Source organism: Bidens hawaiensis, unplaced genomic scaffold (assembly GCF_021521415.1).
Source record: "Bidens hawaiensis isolate Kalapana, Puna unplaced genomic scaffold, B.hawaiensis_p1.1 tig00027762_1, whole genome shotgun sequence".
Taxonomy (NCBI): Eukaryota; Viridiplantae; Streptophyta; class Magnoliopsida; order Asterales; family Asteraceae; genus Bidens; species Bidens hawaiensis.
In genome coordinates this window covers 132300-148053 of record NW_027494497.1, presented here as the reverse complement: position 1 = coordinate 148053, position 15754 = coordinate 132300, and the positions used below count along the sequence as shown (strand labels likewise).

The following is a 15754-nucleotide window of genomic DNA, read 5'->3' as shown; positions in this document are numbered from 1 at the left end:
ATCCGGATACATCTTAACGTTGAACATATATTTGGGTCATCTTTTAATATATAACATAAATTTGGTTCTTATTTTATCGGGCCCACCAATAATTGACATGGAACATGTTTTTGGGAAACTTTGACTTACAACATATAATCCGGATACATTTTAACGTTGAACATATATTTGGGCCAACTTTTAACGTATAACATAAATTTGGTTCTTATTTTATCGGGCCCACCAATAATTGACATGGAACATATTTTTGGGAAACTTTAACGTACAACATATAATCCGGATACATTTTAACGTTGAACATATTTATGGGCCATCTTTTAACGTATAACATTAATTTGGTTCTTATTTTATCGAGCCCACCAATAATTGACATGCAAACATACAAAATGTTTTAAAGAGGTTTACAATTGAAGAAGATAATGAAGTTTAATTGAAAATCGTCTCCGAGGTTGAAATTCATATGAAATTCATCTAAGAAGATGAATTTCAAAATAACTCAAAATCCATCTTATTTGAAAACTCACGTTGCCAATAAAAACAGTTTGAAACATCATGTTACAGTTGGTTTTTTTCAGGTTATATTTGATGTCAAAAGTTACGTTTCCGATAAATTTGGGATGAAAAATATCGTGGTAGGTGGAAGTTGAACACACTTGGCAGAATCTTATTCGTCAACGAAAAGTTACGGGGAATCTCACAAACTCACGTGTACGTGAGATTTGAAGGGCTATTTTGGGAATTTCAAATCTCACATGTTATTTGTTGTTTTCTCTCTCATGAAATGGGCTATTTTGGTAATTTGCTCTTTTGAATTTAATGATTTAACTTTTTTTGAATATTTTATAATCATTGACATTCAATAACTTTTTAAAAAACTTAAAAAACATAATGTTAAAAGGCAAATGGAAAACAATTTTAAATTAATCTATTTAAATCCATGGAATTATAAGTACGCTGATTCGTTGTACTACAAGTCTACAACTGTTCTATATGTGTACTACCATTTTGCCTGCTTTGAGGTTTCACTTAATTGCACTTCACCCCCTCAACTTCTGTTCATGCACGCTAACAGTCTATTAATATCAAATGTATACTTCTTTTTATATGAGGAATCAGAAACCTAAAATATAAATATTTTATAAACAAATGACTAAAAGAAAACAAAATACAAATCACAGTAGTAGTTTTATTCCTTTTAGAATAAATAAATCTAGAAGCAAAATATTTATAATGGATAAGTATAAATGACCGCTGCCAGTAGTCCCTGACTCAAATGATTGAAATTAGATACTCAAAAATTTCAATTTAAAAGGGGGTTTCATGTTAGGCTATGAGGTTTTCTCACCTAGTGTGGTTTTCCTCCGAAGGATGATCTTCGACACTCAAAAAATGGAGATAATCGGGTGAGTCATTGACCCACCCGTGATCCAAATTAACCGTTTAAGAAAAGTATAAATAACTGGTAATACTTTATTCAAGTACTAGGCTAGAAATCATGAAATGCTATGTTAAATAAAAAAATATCTAATAGCTGGTAATAAGTATTTAAAATTAATAAAACATATCGGAAATTAACGAACTTACTTATTATGTGAAGAAACGTTAGCAATAAAATTAAATTATAGTAATAAAGATTTTAAGAATTAATGAACAAAACAAAATTATGTATTGAGTTCAAAGTTTAATATTTTATATATTAATTATATAACTCTTTTGAAAACCTGAAATTAATATATATTTTATTATATTATTATATAATATATACTCTATTAGAGCATTCTTGACCCGTTCTCTATGAACATATGAGTGAGTTTTGTAAATTATATGGTATGATTATAAGTGAAGAAGAGATAAAATATTATGTAGGAAAGTTAAATTTGAATTTGCATTGTTCATACCATATAATTTTTAAATATTTTCTGAAAATGGTTATAAGTGAATGAGATAGAAAAGATAATGATAAATGTAAAAAAAATATTATTTAATATAAAAAGAGTATAAATGTAATGATTTATAGTATGATTATATGAATATGGATAGGAAATAGACCAATAATGCTCCTAGATTCATGTATTACACGAGTTGGAAATTAAACAAGATATGATTCATGAATATGTATATGCCTCTTATGAAAATGATATAATCCTTTCACATGTCAAATTTTGAATAACATGTTCAATTTATAATAAATTAGTTTTTATTCTCGTATTACGGGGTTGTCTTACATTATTCGTTTATAATATTTATATATGTTTTTGGATTTTAATTTTATTGATTGTAAGGAAGTTAATAATTACTTAGAGTTTGATGATGAAAAGGTTTCACATATAAATAATATGCTATAGCTCGGTTTAAAAGTTATATGAGTTTGGTAAGACCCATGACACGTTTATTTTTTTACTATAAAATTGTTTCTTAATTATAAATAATATCTTTTTTTTTTAAATCGAATATTACTTTTTAGTATATCCTATTTTATAATATTTTCATATCAAATGGATAAGAAACCTTTATTTACAAATAAAACAATCTAGTGACTTGAAAAAATGTAAGAAACAACCATATAACTTTTAAATGTTTCGCTATATATATATATTTAAAATACTTTATGAACAAAATTAACTTTATTTTCCTTAAATAAGATGTTTTATAAGAAGAATCTATTTTTTTCAACAATAAATGAATAAAGTTTGGCTACCTGGAGAAACCCACTACTAAAACTATGGTGCAAAAGAGCCAAGATGCTCGTGAGCTACTCGAGATCAGCTCGTTAAAAAGCTCGATCGAGCCGAGCTTAATCAAGCCCGAGCTCGAGCCTAAAAGTAAGCACATTTAACAAACGAGCCCGAGCTTCACTTATCGAGCTCGAGCCGGCTCACGAGCCTAACCAAGTCTATCATTTATATTATTTTTTAAAATATATATTCAATAATTATTAATTAATATATATAATGTTATGAAAATATAAATAAAAATAGCTAAACAATATATATTATTTTATGCATAAAGTTGTGATAGAAAAAATGTACAAAAATAATTATAATTATATATAAAATAATTGATAAATAGTAAATGAGCCGAGCCTGAGCAGAGCTCGAGCTTGAAAATCTACCCACGAGCCGAACTCAAGCTTGAAAATAGAGCTTGAAACGAGCCGAGCTCAAGCCTAGTCGAGCTCAGGCTCGGCTCGTTTACACCCATGGCTAAAACGCGGCCTTATACGTCTGCGATCACAAGCTCGTCTCGTTTGCACCCCTAACTAAACACGACCTTATACGTTTGCGATCCCATAAAGTGACTCATTGGCATATAAAGAATTATATATATATATATATATAATTATTGATTAATATGAGTGACGTAAAAAAACTAAAAAGAGTGAGTAAGGATGCACGAGAGAGTGACGTGTTAATTTCTTTAACTCTTTTATTATATAATATAGTGTTGCTATATTAATATAGGGTCCATCATGGTGTCATAGCGGTATGGTGGTGAGAATATGTTGTAGAGGTCATGAATCGTCGATTTACTATGGGATACGTAATTTACCTACCTCATGTTAGTCGTTAGACGAGTTGATGAGGGGATGCCCAATGTCACCATTCCTTTTAAAAAATAAAAAATTGGACATAATAATTTTTTTCTTAGAAAAATAATAGCACGAAATAAATATCACACACACACGCATATATATATATATATGAAAATACATTTTTATCTAGTATATTAATTTTTTACTTCTTTTAACCAAAAAGGTTATTACGTAGTTTACATGTGTAATGATGTTTTGGGTTTCAGATTTCCATCAAAATATTTTAAGTCGAATCATCAAAAATCTGGTTATTATATATACTTTAGAACCCAGAAACACATATAATAGTAATCACATATACAATGTGTTGATTTAATTAATGCAAATAGCTTAAACAACTACAAATAATCAAATTGTCAGAGTTCTCTTTCGTTTTCTTTTTTCATCATCAAAAACATATACAATATAGTCGTCTAAAAACATACGACATCATATGAATGTTGTATACAAATATGATATATAAATATTTGCTTCCAAGTGATGTTGATGGTCCTAGCAATGATACACACGCTCATGAGTGCAACGTACATTAGAATTGTGTATCAAAATGTATGTTTACACAATGTATATTTTTTAAAAAATACATGATACTCAAATGATTAATTAGTATAGTAAAATGGTTGGTCAAAACATTTATCATTAGTATAAACCTTTATTAGCAACGGAACAATAGCAAGGGGTCTTTGTTGCATAATTTCCAAACATGGAGGTGAAAGCATTATAAGGTAGGACAATGTACTAAGAAGTTTGGCAAATGTACTACAAACAAATGTCGTGGTCTATTAATAACACTTTTCACGTATGATTTTAATCCACTTGCTAGAAATCAAACAATCCATATCTATAGAGGTCGGTGGTTAGCCACATTTACGCTTGGAAGCTAAGGTAAAATCGACATGTAGATGGAGATGTGAGGGTAGACAGGGACGAGCCAGAGCTCGAAAAAGACTGGTCAATACTTGGATCGGTATTGTCTTTTTCATGCACTGTCTCTTCCCTGGCTATCCTCTTTCCTCTTTATACACATGTTACTTAATCTATCTCGATCATTTTTTGTAATTTTTCTCATATACATTGTATTTTTATTTTTATCTTGTAATATGTGTTTGCATTTGATATGACATGACTACGGTTCTCCCTACTGGTAACATAATTTCATTTTTGAATATACAATTATTCTATATCATACTATTTTTAAAGGAAATTTAAGTAATTGACTTTTTGATCTTATATAAGTAATAAGTTTAGTTTAACATCACATCTAAAACTATCTAACAATACTATATTAATATATTATAAAATTTGTCACGCTTTGTCCATTCTCTTTATTTATTCGAGCGTCAGAGTCGGTACAAAGAGCTGACATCCATTTTATGAAATTACATTCAAATATTGTGGGTAGTTTCAAATTGTTGTTAATGAAATATACATCACACACCTTAGCGCAAGATACTAAGTAAAACAACGGTTTGATAACCCCAAAGCACAAAATCTGGCATTAATATTTTTGTAAGGAATTTTCTTTAAATTTGTTTAAAACTACAATTTTACCTGAGGTGATGATGACACGTTGTTACCGGAGCGCATTTTACCACTTTTCATGCTCAGTTTTTGTTTATGAAAATGCTTCGAAAATATTTTAGACAACTTGCAACCGTTATTAGCTTTTAGGTTTCGTGACAACTTATTTTGGGCCAGTTTAAGTTTAATCAAAATTCACATTTTTCTTTATAATAGTTTTATAGTAACCAATGTACTATAGGTCTATAGCTAATAATTTTATAAGATACTTTTAGTAGTGAAATATTAATTCATTTCAACCATTATTAACGTTTTAAACATCACCTTGTGTATAAACCGGTCAAGTTTGTCTAATTTCACCAAATTTCACAAGACTACCAAGTTATCATATAAGCACACAACAGTCCATATCTTTTGAATCATCCATAAAACTATTGTAAACGAATCAATATATTTTCTACACTAAATTTTACTTTTATCTTAGATATTAAAATATAATGTATAGAAAAAGTAAATATCTTCTTAAAGATGAAAAACGAGCTGTGAAAGTTGATGATGAGATTCTTAAGCATTCTTACTTGAACCCAATCCTATATATTTGTCAAAGTTAGGTTATTATTGCTATTACCAGTGATTATCTTTTAAATGCTTACAAAACTTCGATACTAGACTCAAGAACGTATTTCTACTCTCTTGCACATCAAAACACAAATAAACTAGACTCTAAAAGATAAAGAAAAAAAAACCATATTGTAAATCCTAGTTGTGCGAGAGAATGAACAACAAAAACAATGAAAAAGAGGAGAGTTTTACCTTAAATTCGTCAACGAAATCGTATATATGCTCCTAACTCTAGCTCTAGTCCGTGCACATCTTCATCTAACAATATAGTCTTCCAACTATCCATAGCTCGCAATTATACTCTTTATGTTACATCTTAACAAAATAATAAAACAACCCATTTAATAACCAATAAAACTACATATACCTTTTGAAACATGTACTATAACATGTAAAAAGAATATATTAACAATATCATCCATGTAGACCGATGGAAGAACATTGAGAGAAGAAGATTTTTTAGAGCGTTGAGAGGATGATTTTTATAGTGTTTTTTTGTGGACAAAATACAAAATTTTCAATTAATCTCATCCCTTTTCGTACTAATAGCTAATGTGGGTTGTGAAACACCCATTCACCCCTAAAAGTTTGACATTCGAATTGACACACAAGTAGATAGTGACACGCATAGAATGCCAACAAAGACAATTACGGATCAACTAGAAATTCATATCCAGTTTAATACCCAATTGTACAAATTTGTACCATACTTGATTAATTCCATATATCATGTTTTCAATATGACATACTAAATAACTTTCTGAATTGTGTGATCACTTTCAGATTAAAGTATATTGCTTATATACACGAAGTAAAAACCTGATAAAGTATAAAATTTACATCAAAGAACAAAACTTCTATTATGTATTTGATATATGAAATTAAACCAAGTGATTTCCTTATATGGTGTTGAAACGACACATAAGTTGGGGTTAAACGTCACAAATTTTAGAACTAGCTATGGCAATTAGGGTGTAATTGATATAGTTATACCGGAACATGGACTCTATTCGTTATCAAACTCAATAACTACCAAAGTTCCAAGATCCAGTCGAATTACGAGATGCAGTAGTATAACATCAGGTTTCTTGTACCGCCAATATTATCTATCTGTCTGCCTAGAAAGTACCTAGTGAATTTGTTTTTTGGTTGCTTAAACCTTCGGTGGAGACATCTCATGAGCTCACACTGCTAGTCTCACGCTTAATCGTGAAGCTGCTATTTTCTTATTCACTACCATTAAACCCAAAACACTATGGTAATAATTGAGGACGACAATCCTAATGGTTTAGGTTTCAAAGTTTTAATTGAAACCCAACCCAAATCTCTTACAACTTTTATGAGTTCACGGCTGTCGTGCTTTCGGGTGTTGGCCACGTTTTTCTCGGATCGAAATACGAGTATATTTATTTATTTATGTTTTAATTCACCTTATTGGTTATAAACATAAACAGACGATTGATCATCGGTTGAGATCCATGGCGGAAGGAACTTGAACTCACTTCTTCCTTCCTGTGTGCAGCTCCAGGTAAATACATGAATTGGAGGTATTAAACCTAAAAAAATATATTTGACAAGATGAATGGTTCGGGCACAAGATTACCGATTAATTTCGGTTTGGTTTTCTCGGTTTTGCTCACCCCTTTCTGCAAACATTTTGAATCTCAAAAACTTCATATATTGTTATTGTTTTCAATGATGATGTTGTTGTTGTTGTTGTCTGTGTGTTAGATTCTTTCTAAATCAGATTTAGAAACTTTTTAGTTTTTTTTTTTAAATAAAAAATAAAAAATTATCAAATCTTATTAACATGATACACAAGATTTGAGTTACTTAGATCTCGAGCCCGATTGCATCTTCAGTGCACCTAGGACAATACAAATAATTATTCATAATCTGTAGTTTCATGTGTTTGAATTTGGTACTATTTTGGATGATGTTTTCAGGTACAAGGATGAGTATTATAGATAAACATGATGATGCCACATTTCCTTATTCTGGATTCACCGGTATTCTATACTTTTATTATTCAATCTTCATGTTTTTCTTTAATGGCACAGCTCCTTATTTGACCATTAGTTTAGTCCTTGTTTGTTACATTTACGACATGCGTGAACTATGGTTAGATCGTAGATGGAATGCCTTTTTGAAACAAATCGTTTTTAGTTGGGAAAAATGGTAGCTAAATAACATTAGGTAAGTAGAATGGAAAAAAAGATAGAATCATTAGTGACTGTTGACCGGCATTATCACATCCCTCAAATCATACCTTCTCTTGATCTCATTCCCTATTTGTATTTTCCTATCTATATCCCCTCTTCCTAAGGTTCGTTCATCAATCAAATACACCATACTATTCAAATTACATGGTATCAGAGTCAAATGTCTTCTAAACCCAAGTAGCTACTAACCACTAGCTGGCATCACAGGATGCGGCCTAGTTGTAGTCAAGCCTTCGAGTTCCTCTACTTTTCTTTCGGATGCCCTTGAATTGACTCTCTCTCTCTCTCTTTGTCTCTTCGCTTAAATACACTTCTATGTGTTTTAATATCTTCGTATCTTCCTCTTCCACCTTCTCCGCTAAAGCTTTATCGCCTTCTTCTTAAAATTTTAGTCTATCTCGTATGTCTTTCTTTGTTAGTTGAAATAAATTGAGCTATTTGAACCCCATGCCGATATTATATGTCTAAGAAGTTCTTCATTCCTCATTCTTCATCATCATACTTTTTATCATCACCATTCACTTCATTGTTTTCTTTCTCATCTTTGATTTCTTCAGTATATTTTTGGTCAACATTGACTTTTCAATTTTCATCATTCACCTCATCTTATGTATCCTCACACATAGTCCCGTTAGCCATCGCCTCATCGGTGGTCACTTTTATTCCGTCCATAAATGATTTAGGATTGAATTCGGTGGAGAGGGCGGCCGTTCTTGGCCCGATCACCCTGGTCGGCCCGAATTCTTTTTTAAATTATATATTTTTTGAAAAAAGTATGTATTCTCAATGTTTAAGCCCAATTACTCAATTCATTTAAGCCCATTTCTATAAAAAAAATATGCACAACCTAAATCATAACCAATAAGCCCATTTATACATTTAATTGTTTAAGCCAAACAATTTTATTTATTTTTTTACTAAAGGCCCAAATTTTCTCGCCTTCGGCCCAAATTTTTTTAACGATTTTCAGGAACGGTCCGAATACCATCAGTATTGATCATTGACTATTCTTGTTGATTGGCATGATCACATTCCTCAAACCATGCCTTCTCTTGCTGTCATTCTCTATCTGTATATTCTTATTTTTATCTCTTATTTGTGAGGTTCATTCATCAATTAAATACACACCACACTATCCAAATTACAATAACAAGTGGTAATGAACAAAAATTAAAATAAATTTGACGAAAACGAAATATAAAACAACGATCGTAATCTGAAAGGCTAAAACTGCTGGTAAGTTTTCTACATAATGATGCGTATCTATCTATCCAGTATCATGCGAACCTTTAAAAAGAAAGAACAAACTTATAAAATCAAATTATAAGGATGGTTAATGATCAACACATACAACAAACCTTCATATAGAAGACCTAAACTGGATGTTTAGTGTGCAAACGGGCCGTGTTAAGTTAAAAAGGAAAGGTAATATATTAAACAAACAAACATACATACCCAGTAAAAATCCCACCAATAGCAGAGCTATTAACAAGGTCTCGGGGAAAGAAAACATACACACATGGAGCATGTGGTCCCCCGCCTACATGTTTATCCTGTTTCTAATTTGAAAACAGAAGTTATCATTTCGTTTTTATATTAGTGTAAATACCTGTTATATTATATAAATTAAATTAGTATGCAATAACTTTTGTTAGTTTTAAAGTATATAAAATAGTCATATACTTTATAAATTTGTATATATTTTCGTAACGGTTCATTAAAAGCCTTTTCAGTTTTTTTCATTTCTACTTTTGTTAGAATGGTATTATGTATCTTATCTTGGGAACTAGCAATGGTTTTGTGGCTCCATTTTCTTTATGTTTTATATTCAAATTTCAAGTGATAAACAATTCCAGAAATTTATCAGATTTCTGTTTCTTATTTTTGGAAAAGAACTAAAGTAGGATATATATCCCCATGATTGTTGTATTCATATTTCTTTTACTGACTACAAAGTTAAATTAAAGCAAAAATGACAACTGAGATAACAGAAAACCATGTATTAATAAACTTCCATAATTGGTACTCACTCACCCAAATTAATTTTCATATATTGACCCGGTATATTGTTTATTAGCTGTATTTTTCTATGCTAAAATGTCCAAAATACCCTTTATAAAAGGAGAGGAAAACTCGTGAACTAATTACTTATTATTAATCTTCTGTAATAAGTGCAATATTAAAATTTTGTTTTCTAGCTCAAAATGTGTCAAAATTAATCATTGCGATTTAAAAAAAATGAAGGCAAATTGGATTTTAATAATCCCAACCTTAATGTCATTGGCCGATAATAATCCCAACCGAGAATATTCTCGCTGATGGTCCGAACTTTTAAAAAATTTACTCTCATTGGACCTCTGTTAAAAAAAAGAAAAAATTAACAACGCTAAGTTTTATCCCAATTTCAAACTGATATTTTAGGCCTTTGAGTATACGTGTCGATTGATGCAAAACTATCTCGAAACATGCTCCATATGGCTTAATTTTTGTTAACCAAAAGTTCAAAAGCCCAAATTGAAGCACCGTTTCGAGGGAAGTTTCACATCAATCGACTTGTATACTCCTTCCGTTTAAAAGACCAAACACATAAAATTCGGAGTAGACTTAACACCGTTAAGTTTTTTTTAACGGAGGTCCAATGAGAGTAAATTCTTTAAAAGTTTGGCCCACCAGCGGGAGTATTCTCAGTTGGGATTATTATCGGCCAACGACATCAAGTTGGGATTATTAAAATCCAATTTGCCAAAATAAAATAACGTAAAATTCATTCCTAATTTGTTAAAAACTTATAAAAAGTTTTCCATAAAAAGGAAGTTGTAAATCAGTAAATAAATATCTAAATACGACAAAATACAAAAAAAATACGCACCTGCGCGCGCGCGCACATGAGGGGACTAACGTTCTCTTACCTAATTGGGTACACGAGTTACGAGTAGGATTTCCATTATTATAAATAGCAACCTCAACATATAGTTTGCACACACCTAGCTCTTATAGAGTGACACATCCTTAACATTCTCCTTTTGTCTTTGTTCATAATCATGGTTAGAACTAAGGTGGATCTGAAGTATGTTCAGGATGTGCAAAAAAGACGGGTGTGCTTTTCAAAAAGGCGAGCTGGGTTGCTGAAAAAAGCCCGTGAATTGTCTGTGCTTTGCGATGCTGAAATTGGCGTTGTTGTTTATTCATCTACTGGGAGACTCTATGAGTATGCCAGTACCAGGTACATTCGTATTATTTTTTGTGTTTTATTTATGAATTGTTTATTCTTCTTTTTCATTTGAGTCTGAAGTTGATCTGTCCTCAATTATCCGTTTTTTCTTCTCTTGATGATTTTTTATTTATCTGTCGACTTATTTGAAGGCTTTAGATCCATCGGTTGAACTGTTAGTATCCAGATTCATTTTGTTGCTCCATTTTTATGTTCTTGGTTTAATCACAAAGTTTGGAGTTATAAATTCTTAAAGTTAATGCGTGTTATCTATTTCCAACTCCTTTTTATGAATTTTTGGTTAGTCGGCTTTGTTTCTTTGGTTTTTTTAAATACTTGCGGTGGCGCGCTAAATTGGTTTTTTAAAAACTTTTTTTTTGGCTTGATAATATCTTATAAATTTAAATGCGATCATAATAACCATTATAGTCTTCTTTATTTGGATTGCAGTATGCCTCAAATAATCAGGAGGTACATAACTACTACCGGTGCATGGCCTGAAACGGCGCGCGTTGTGGTTGGCTTCTTTTTTTGGCTTGTTAATGTTAAAGTTCTAAAATCTTTTGAGTCGAGGTTTCTTATTTTATTAATTATTATTTTTTAAAATTTTTTAGGTGCAACAAGCGGAGGATAATCGGGCGCTGCAGGAGCGCATACTGAGGCTAGAGTCAGAGAACATGTAATGCATTAGTTCTCTTATAATTCATAATATCATATTTCATATACCCGTTTTCCGAATTTAATTTGTAATACCAAATTTACTCATTTTCAAATTTATCACATTTATACCTTTTACTTCAAACTTTCATTATGATATGAGAGTTTGAAGTGTAAGGAGAAAGAGAAGGGTACAATGGTCAAATTATAACTTGTATTTAATAAATGATATATTTTATATTATTTTTTTTGATGTTCTGATTGGTTTAATATGCAAGTTATTAATGTAAACTGCAATTTTGAATAAAAATTTAAAAGTAAAATATAATATCATATATATCCATTTTCCGATTCTAATTCGTAACATCAAATATATTCATTTTCAAATTTATGACATTTATACCCTTTACTAAAACTTGCATTATGATATGAGAGTTTGGACTGTAACTTGTTTTTAATAAAATGGTGTATCTGATATTTTAATTATTCTGATTTTCTAATGGGGGAAAATATGCAAGTTATTAATTTAAACTGCAATTTTGAATAAAAAAGTTTAAAAGTATAATATAAAAACAATTAAAGAAATCAATGGTTTTTTATGCATCTATTTTTCTTAATCTGTTTTAAGGGCATTGAGGAAGGACTTCGCAGATGTGGTGAGCGATAATCAGCGTTTGCTTTATGGGAATTCTAACGTTGAAACCACACTCGCCTTGACTCTTTGAGGTAATCTTGATTTCTGTTTTTAATTTCTAGTTTCTAAATATGTAGAAACGATCATATAACATCGTATATATCCTTGGTTTTAGAAAGCGCGGGATGTAAGGTATTTATGGAACTTTTTTTTCGTTTGATTTTCAGGCGCATGAGTAGTGACATGGTTCAACTTGAAGCGGGAGCAATTAATGTTTGATTTGTGTTTTGAACCATGGTTATATCAGTTTGTTTTATTTTGTGTTTGTTTCTGAACTTGGAATAAATTTGACAGTGTGTTTCAAACTCTCATATTTGAGTTGTTTAATTTGATTTGGTATGTTTGTTATGAATTATTTTCTAGTTGTCTTTCAACTCTTTACTCATGTTACATTGATTAAACATGTATGCATTAATAGTTTTATCTGGATATTTAAATAACATTTATTAATCAACTTTGAAAATAAATATAATTTAATTATTTTTTATAGCAGTTATTGAATTTACTTTCCAATTAAATTAATTTCTAAAATAAGTTCAATAAATACTAATTATAATTAAATGATATTGCTTATATTAAATAAATAAATAAATATTGTGTTTTTTTGTAATTAATTCAATACATATATGCCTATTAACTTTTGTCATTATATTATTAATTTTGTTTAACATTGGTCAAAGGTAGTAAATATAAAGATATTTCATTTTCTTATTACTTCACTATATAAATAAACATATATTCATTTTGAAGCAAAGATCGAGTAAACTACAAGGGTGGGCGAGGGCGCGAGGCATCTAACTTGGGCTTCTGAGCTCGGGCGGGTTGGCGTTGGGCTAGCACACCGCCTCCCCCCTTCGTAAGTTACCATTTTGAGTTTCGTCTCTGGCTTCGTGAACTCGCTCATGGTGTGGGAATTGGCTCGCATGATTAATGTTAGGTGGGTGTGGAGATATATTAATTGATTTAACTTTGTTTTTCCTTTTTTTTATAGCTACAAATTAAGTTAAATTAAACCAGAGATTTTTTTTATCTTTTTAAGTTTTAATTAGTGTATTATTGTTTTTATTTATCAAGTTGTAAGAAACATAGATAAAAAGTTTTTTTTTTAACTTTAATTATTGTACTTGTTCAATTCATCGTAAAAACAACTTTAATCAAAAGTTTAAGATTTCTTTATTATTATTTATAATTATGAAAATTGGATTATATTAATCCATCTTTTTCAGATTGGTCGACAATAATCTTATCTTAGAAATTGCTGCCACTGGGCCAACATTTTACATTTTTTTCCATTTACCCCCGTTATTAAAATTTAATCATGTTAAGTTTTTTTCTAAATTTAAAACTGATGTTTTAGGCTATTGATTGGAAGAGGATACGAGTCGATTGATGTAAAACTTATCTCGAAACGGTGCTACAAACGACTTGAATTTTGTTAATTGTAAAAACACCCGAATTGAAACGCGAGAGTAGGGATATGGTTCAAAGTGAAGTGGAGGCATTTGAAGTTTGGATTTATGTTTTCTAGCATTGTTAACTCAGTTTGTTTTATTGTGTTTGAAAACAAGTTCTTGTTCTAGGAATAGATTTCAAGCAATATGATCTGAGTTGTTTGATTATGTGTTTTTGAACAAGTTCTTGTATTGAGAATAAATTTCAGACAGTATGATCTGAGTTTGTTGTTTGATTATATGTTTTTGAACAAGTTCTTGTATTATGAATAAATTTCAGACAGTATGATCTGAGTTTGTTGTTTGATTATGTGTTTTTGAACAAGTTCTTGTATTAGGAATAAATTTCAGACAATATGATCTGAGTTTGTTGTTTAATTATGTGTTTTTGAACAAGTTCTTGTACTATTAATACAATTTAGACATTGTTTTCTTAGTTTGTTGTTTGATTATGTGTTTTTGAACAAGTTCTTGTCTTAAGGATAAATTTCAGTCATTATTATCTCAATTTGTTGTTTGATTTGTTTTGGTATATTTGTTATGAATTATTTTCTAAACTCCTTACTCATGTTACATTTATTAAACATGTATACATTAATGGTTTTATCTAGATAATTAAATAACATTCATTAATCATCTATACAAAATACACAACATTTTACACAACATTTAGTTATGTTTATAGCAGTTACTGAATTAACTAGTTTTTTTTATTAAACTAACTCCTAAAATAAGTTAAATAAATACTAAGGAATTAAAAGTTTTTGTTTACATTAAATAAATAAATATTATTTTTTTGTTAATTAATTCAATACATAAATGCCTATTAACTTTTGTCATTATAATATTAATTTTGTTTACCATTGGACAAAGGTTGTAATACATTTATTTTTTTCTTATTAAATTTATATCTATATACTCTATAATATAAAAAAAATACAGATTTTACCACTGTACTAAACCTCAAACATTTTTTTAATAAATTATAATAATATTTACCATCCTAAAAATTATTTTTTGAAAGTTAACTATTATTAAATTCATATTTACTAATATATCTTTGCAAATATTTAAAATTGATTAAAGAACTCACATTAAAATCCTTATAATTTTCTTTATCTTTAAAATATAAAAAAAAAAACATAAACAAAGCAATACATGTTATTCTATATACTTTTTCTTATTCATAATTCATAAATATAAGTAATATATATATATGAACAGAATGACGGTTTTTTATATTTACTAACTCATTACTTCCTTACATTTTTTCTTCATGAGTGAGAGAGAGAATGAATACTAAAAATGAGACTTAATGATCATTTTTGTCCATGTGGCTTGCTACTTTTACCATTTCAGTTCAAAGTTTGAAATTTTGTTAATTTAGTTCTCATAGTTTTAAACATTAGTCAATTACGTCTCTCCCGTCTAACGACATCCAACTATGCCGTTAGTTTTAGGGTATTTTTGTCTTTCTCATTTTTATTTTTAGTTAATGATCATTTTCGTCCTTGTTGTTTGATACTTTTGCCACTTCAGTCAAAAGTTTGAAATTTTGTCAATTTAGTCCTCATAGCCCAATTATGTCCCCTCGTCTAACGACATCCAACTATGTGAGGTCGAATATCGTAGCGAACAGAGTAATATGTCTCCTCGTCTAACGGTATCGAAACGGATATTCGAGATTAACGTATCGTAGCGAACATCTAAGTTGGAGGTCGAATATCTTAAATTTCCATGTTTGCTCAAGATATCGATACACTAAATCGCATGTGTGTTCTTCAA

The 15754-nt window shown here is 29.8% G+C and overlaps 1 protein-coding gene across 3 annotated transcripts; it reads left to right on the top strand.

Moving 5' to 3' along the window:
- The first annotated feature begins 7624 nt into the window (after nt 1-7624).
- On the top strand, nt 7625-12797 carry LOC143575845 (MADS-box transcription factor 2-like). 3 transcript variants are annotated; one of them, XM_077060111.1, is made up of 6 exons: nt 7625-7743; nt 11034-11179; nt 11618-11684; nt 11782-11846; nt 12453-12550; nt 12686-12797. In XM_077060111.1, exons 1-5 carry the CDS (start codon nt 7708-7710, stop codon nt 12547-12549), a joined length of 411 nt encoding a protein of 136 aa, XP_076916226.1. In that variant the 5' UTR covers nt 7625-7707; the 3' UTR covers nt 12550; nt 12686-12797. The 3 variants fall into 3 exon arrangements, with proteins under 3 accessions (XP_076916226.1, XP_076916223.1, XP_076916224.1); XM_077060108.1 differs by having other exon boundaries at nt 11025-11179; XM_077060109.1 differs by having other exon boundaries at nt 11025-11179; nt 12453-12797.
- The last annotated feature ends 2957 nt before the right edge of the window (nt 12798-15754 follow it).

Excerpts from the sequence above, each read along its gene's own strand:
- LOC143575845 (XM_077060108.1), top strand. The coding sequence starts at position 7,708 with ATGATGATGCCACATTTCCTTATTCTGGATTCACCG. Across the intron at positions 11,685-11,781 it reads CTGAAACGGCGCGCGTTGTG|GTGCAACAAGCGGAGGATAA; the intron begins GTTGGCTTCTTT and ends AAAATTTTTTAG. Across the intron at positions 11,847-12,452 it reads AGGCTAGAGTCAGAGAACAT|GGCATTGAGGAAGGACTTCG; the intron begins GTAATGCATTAG and ends ATCTGTTTTAAG.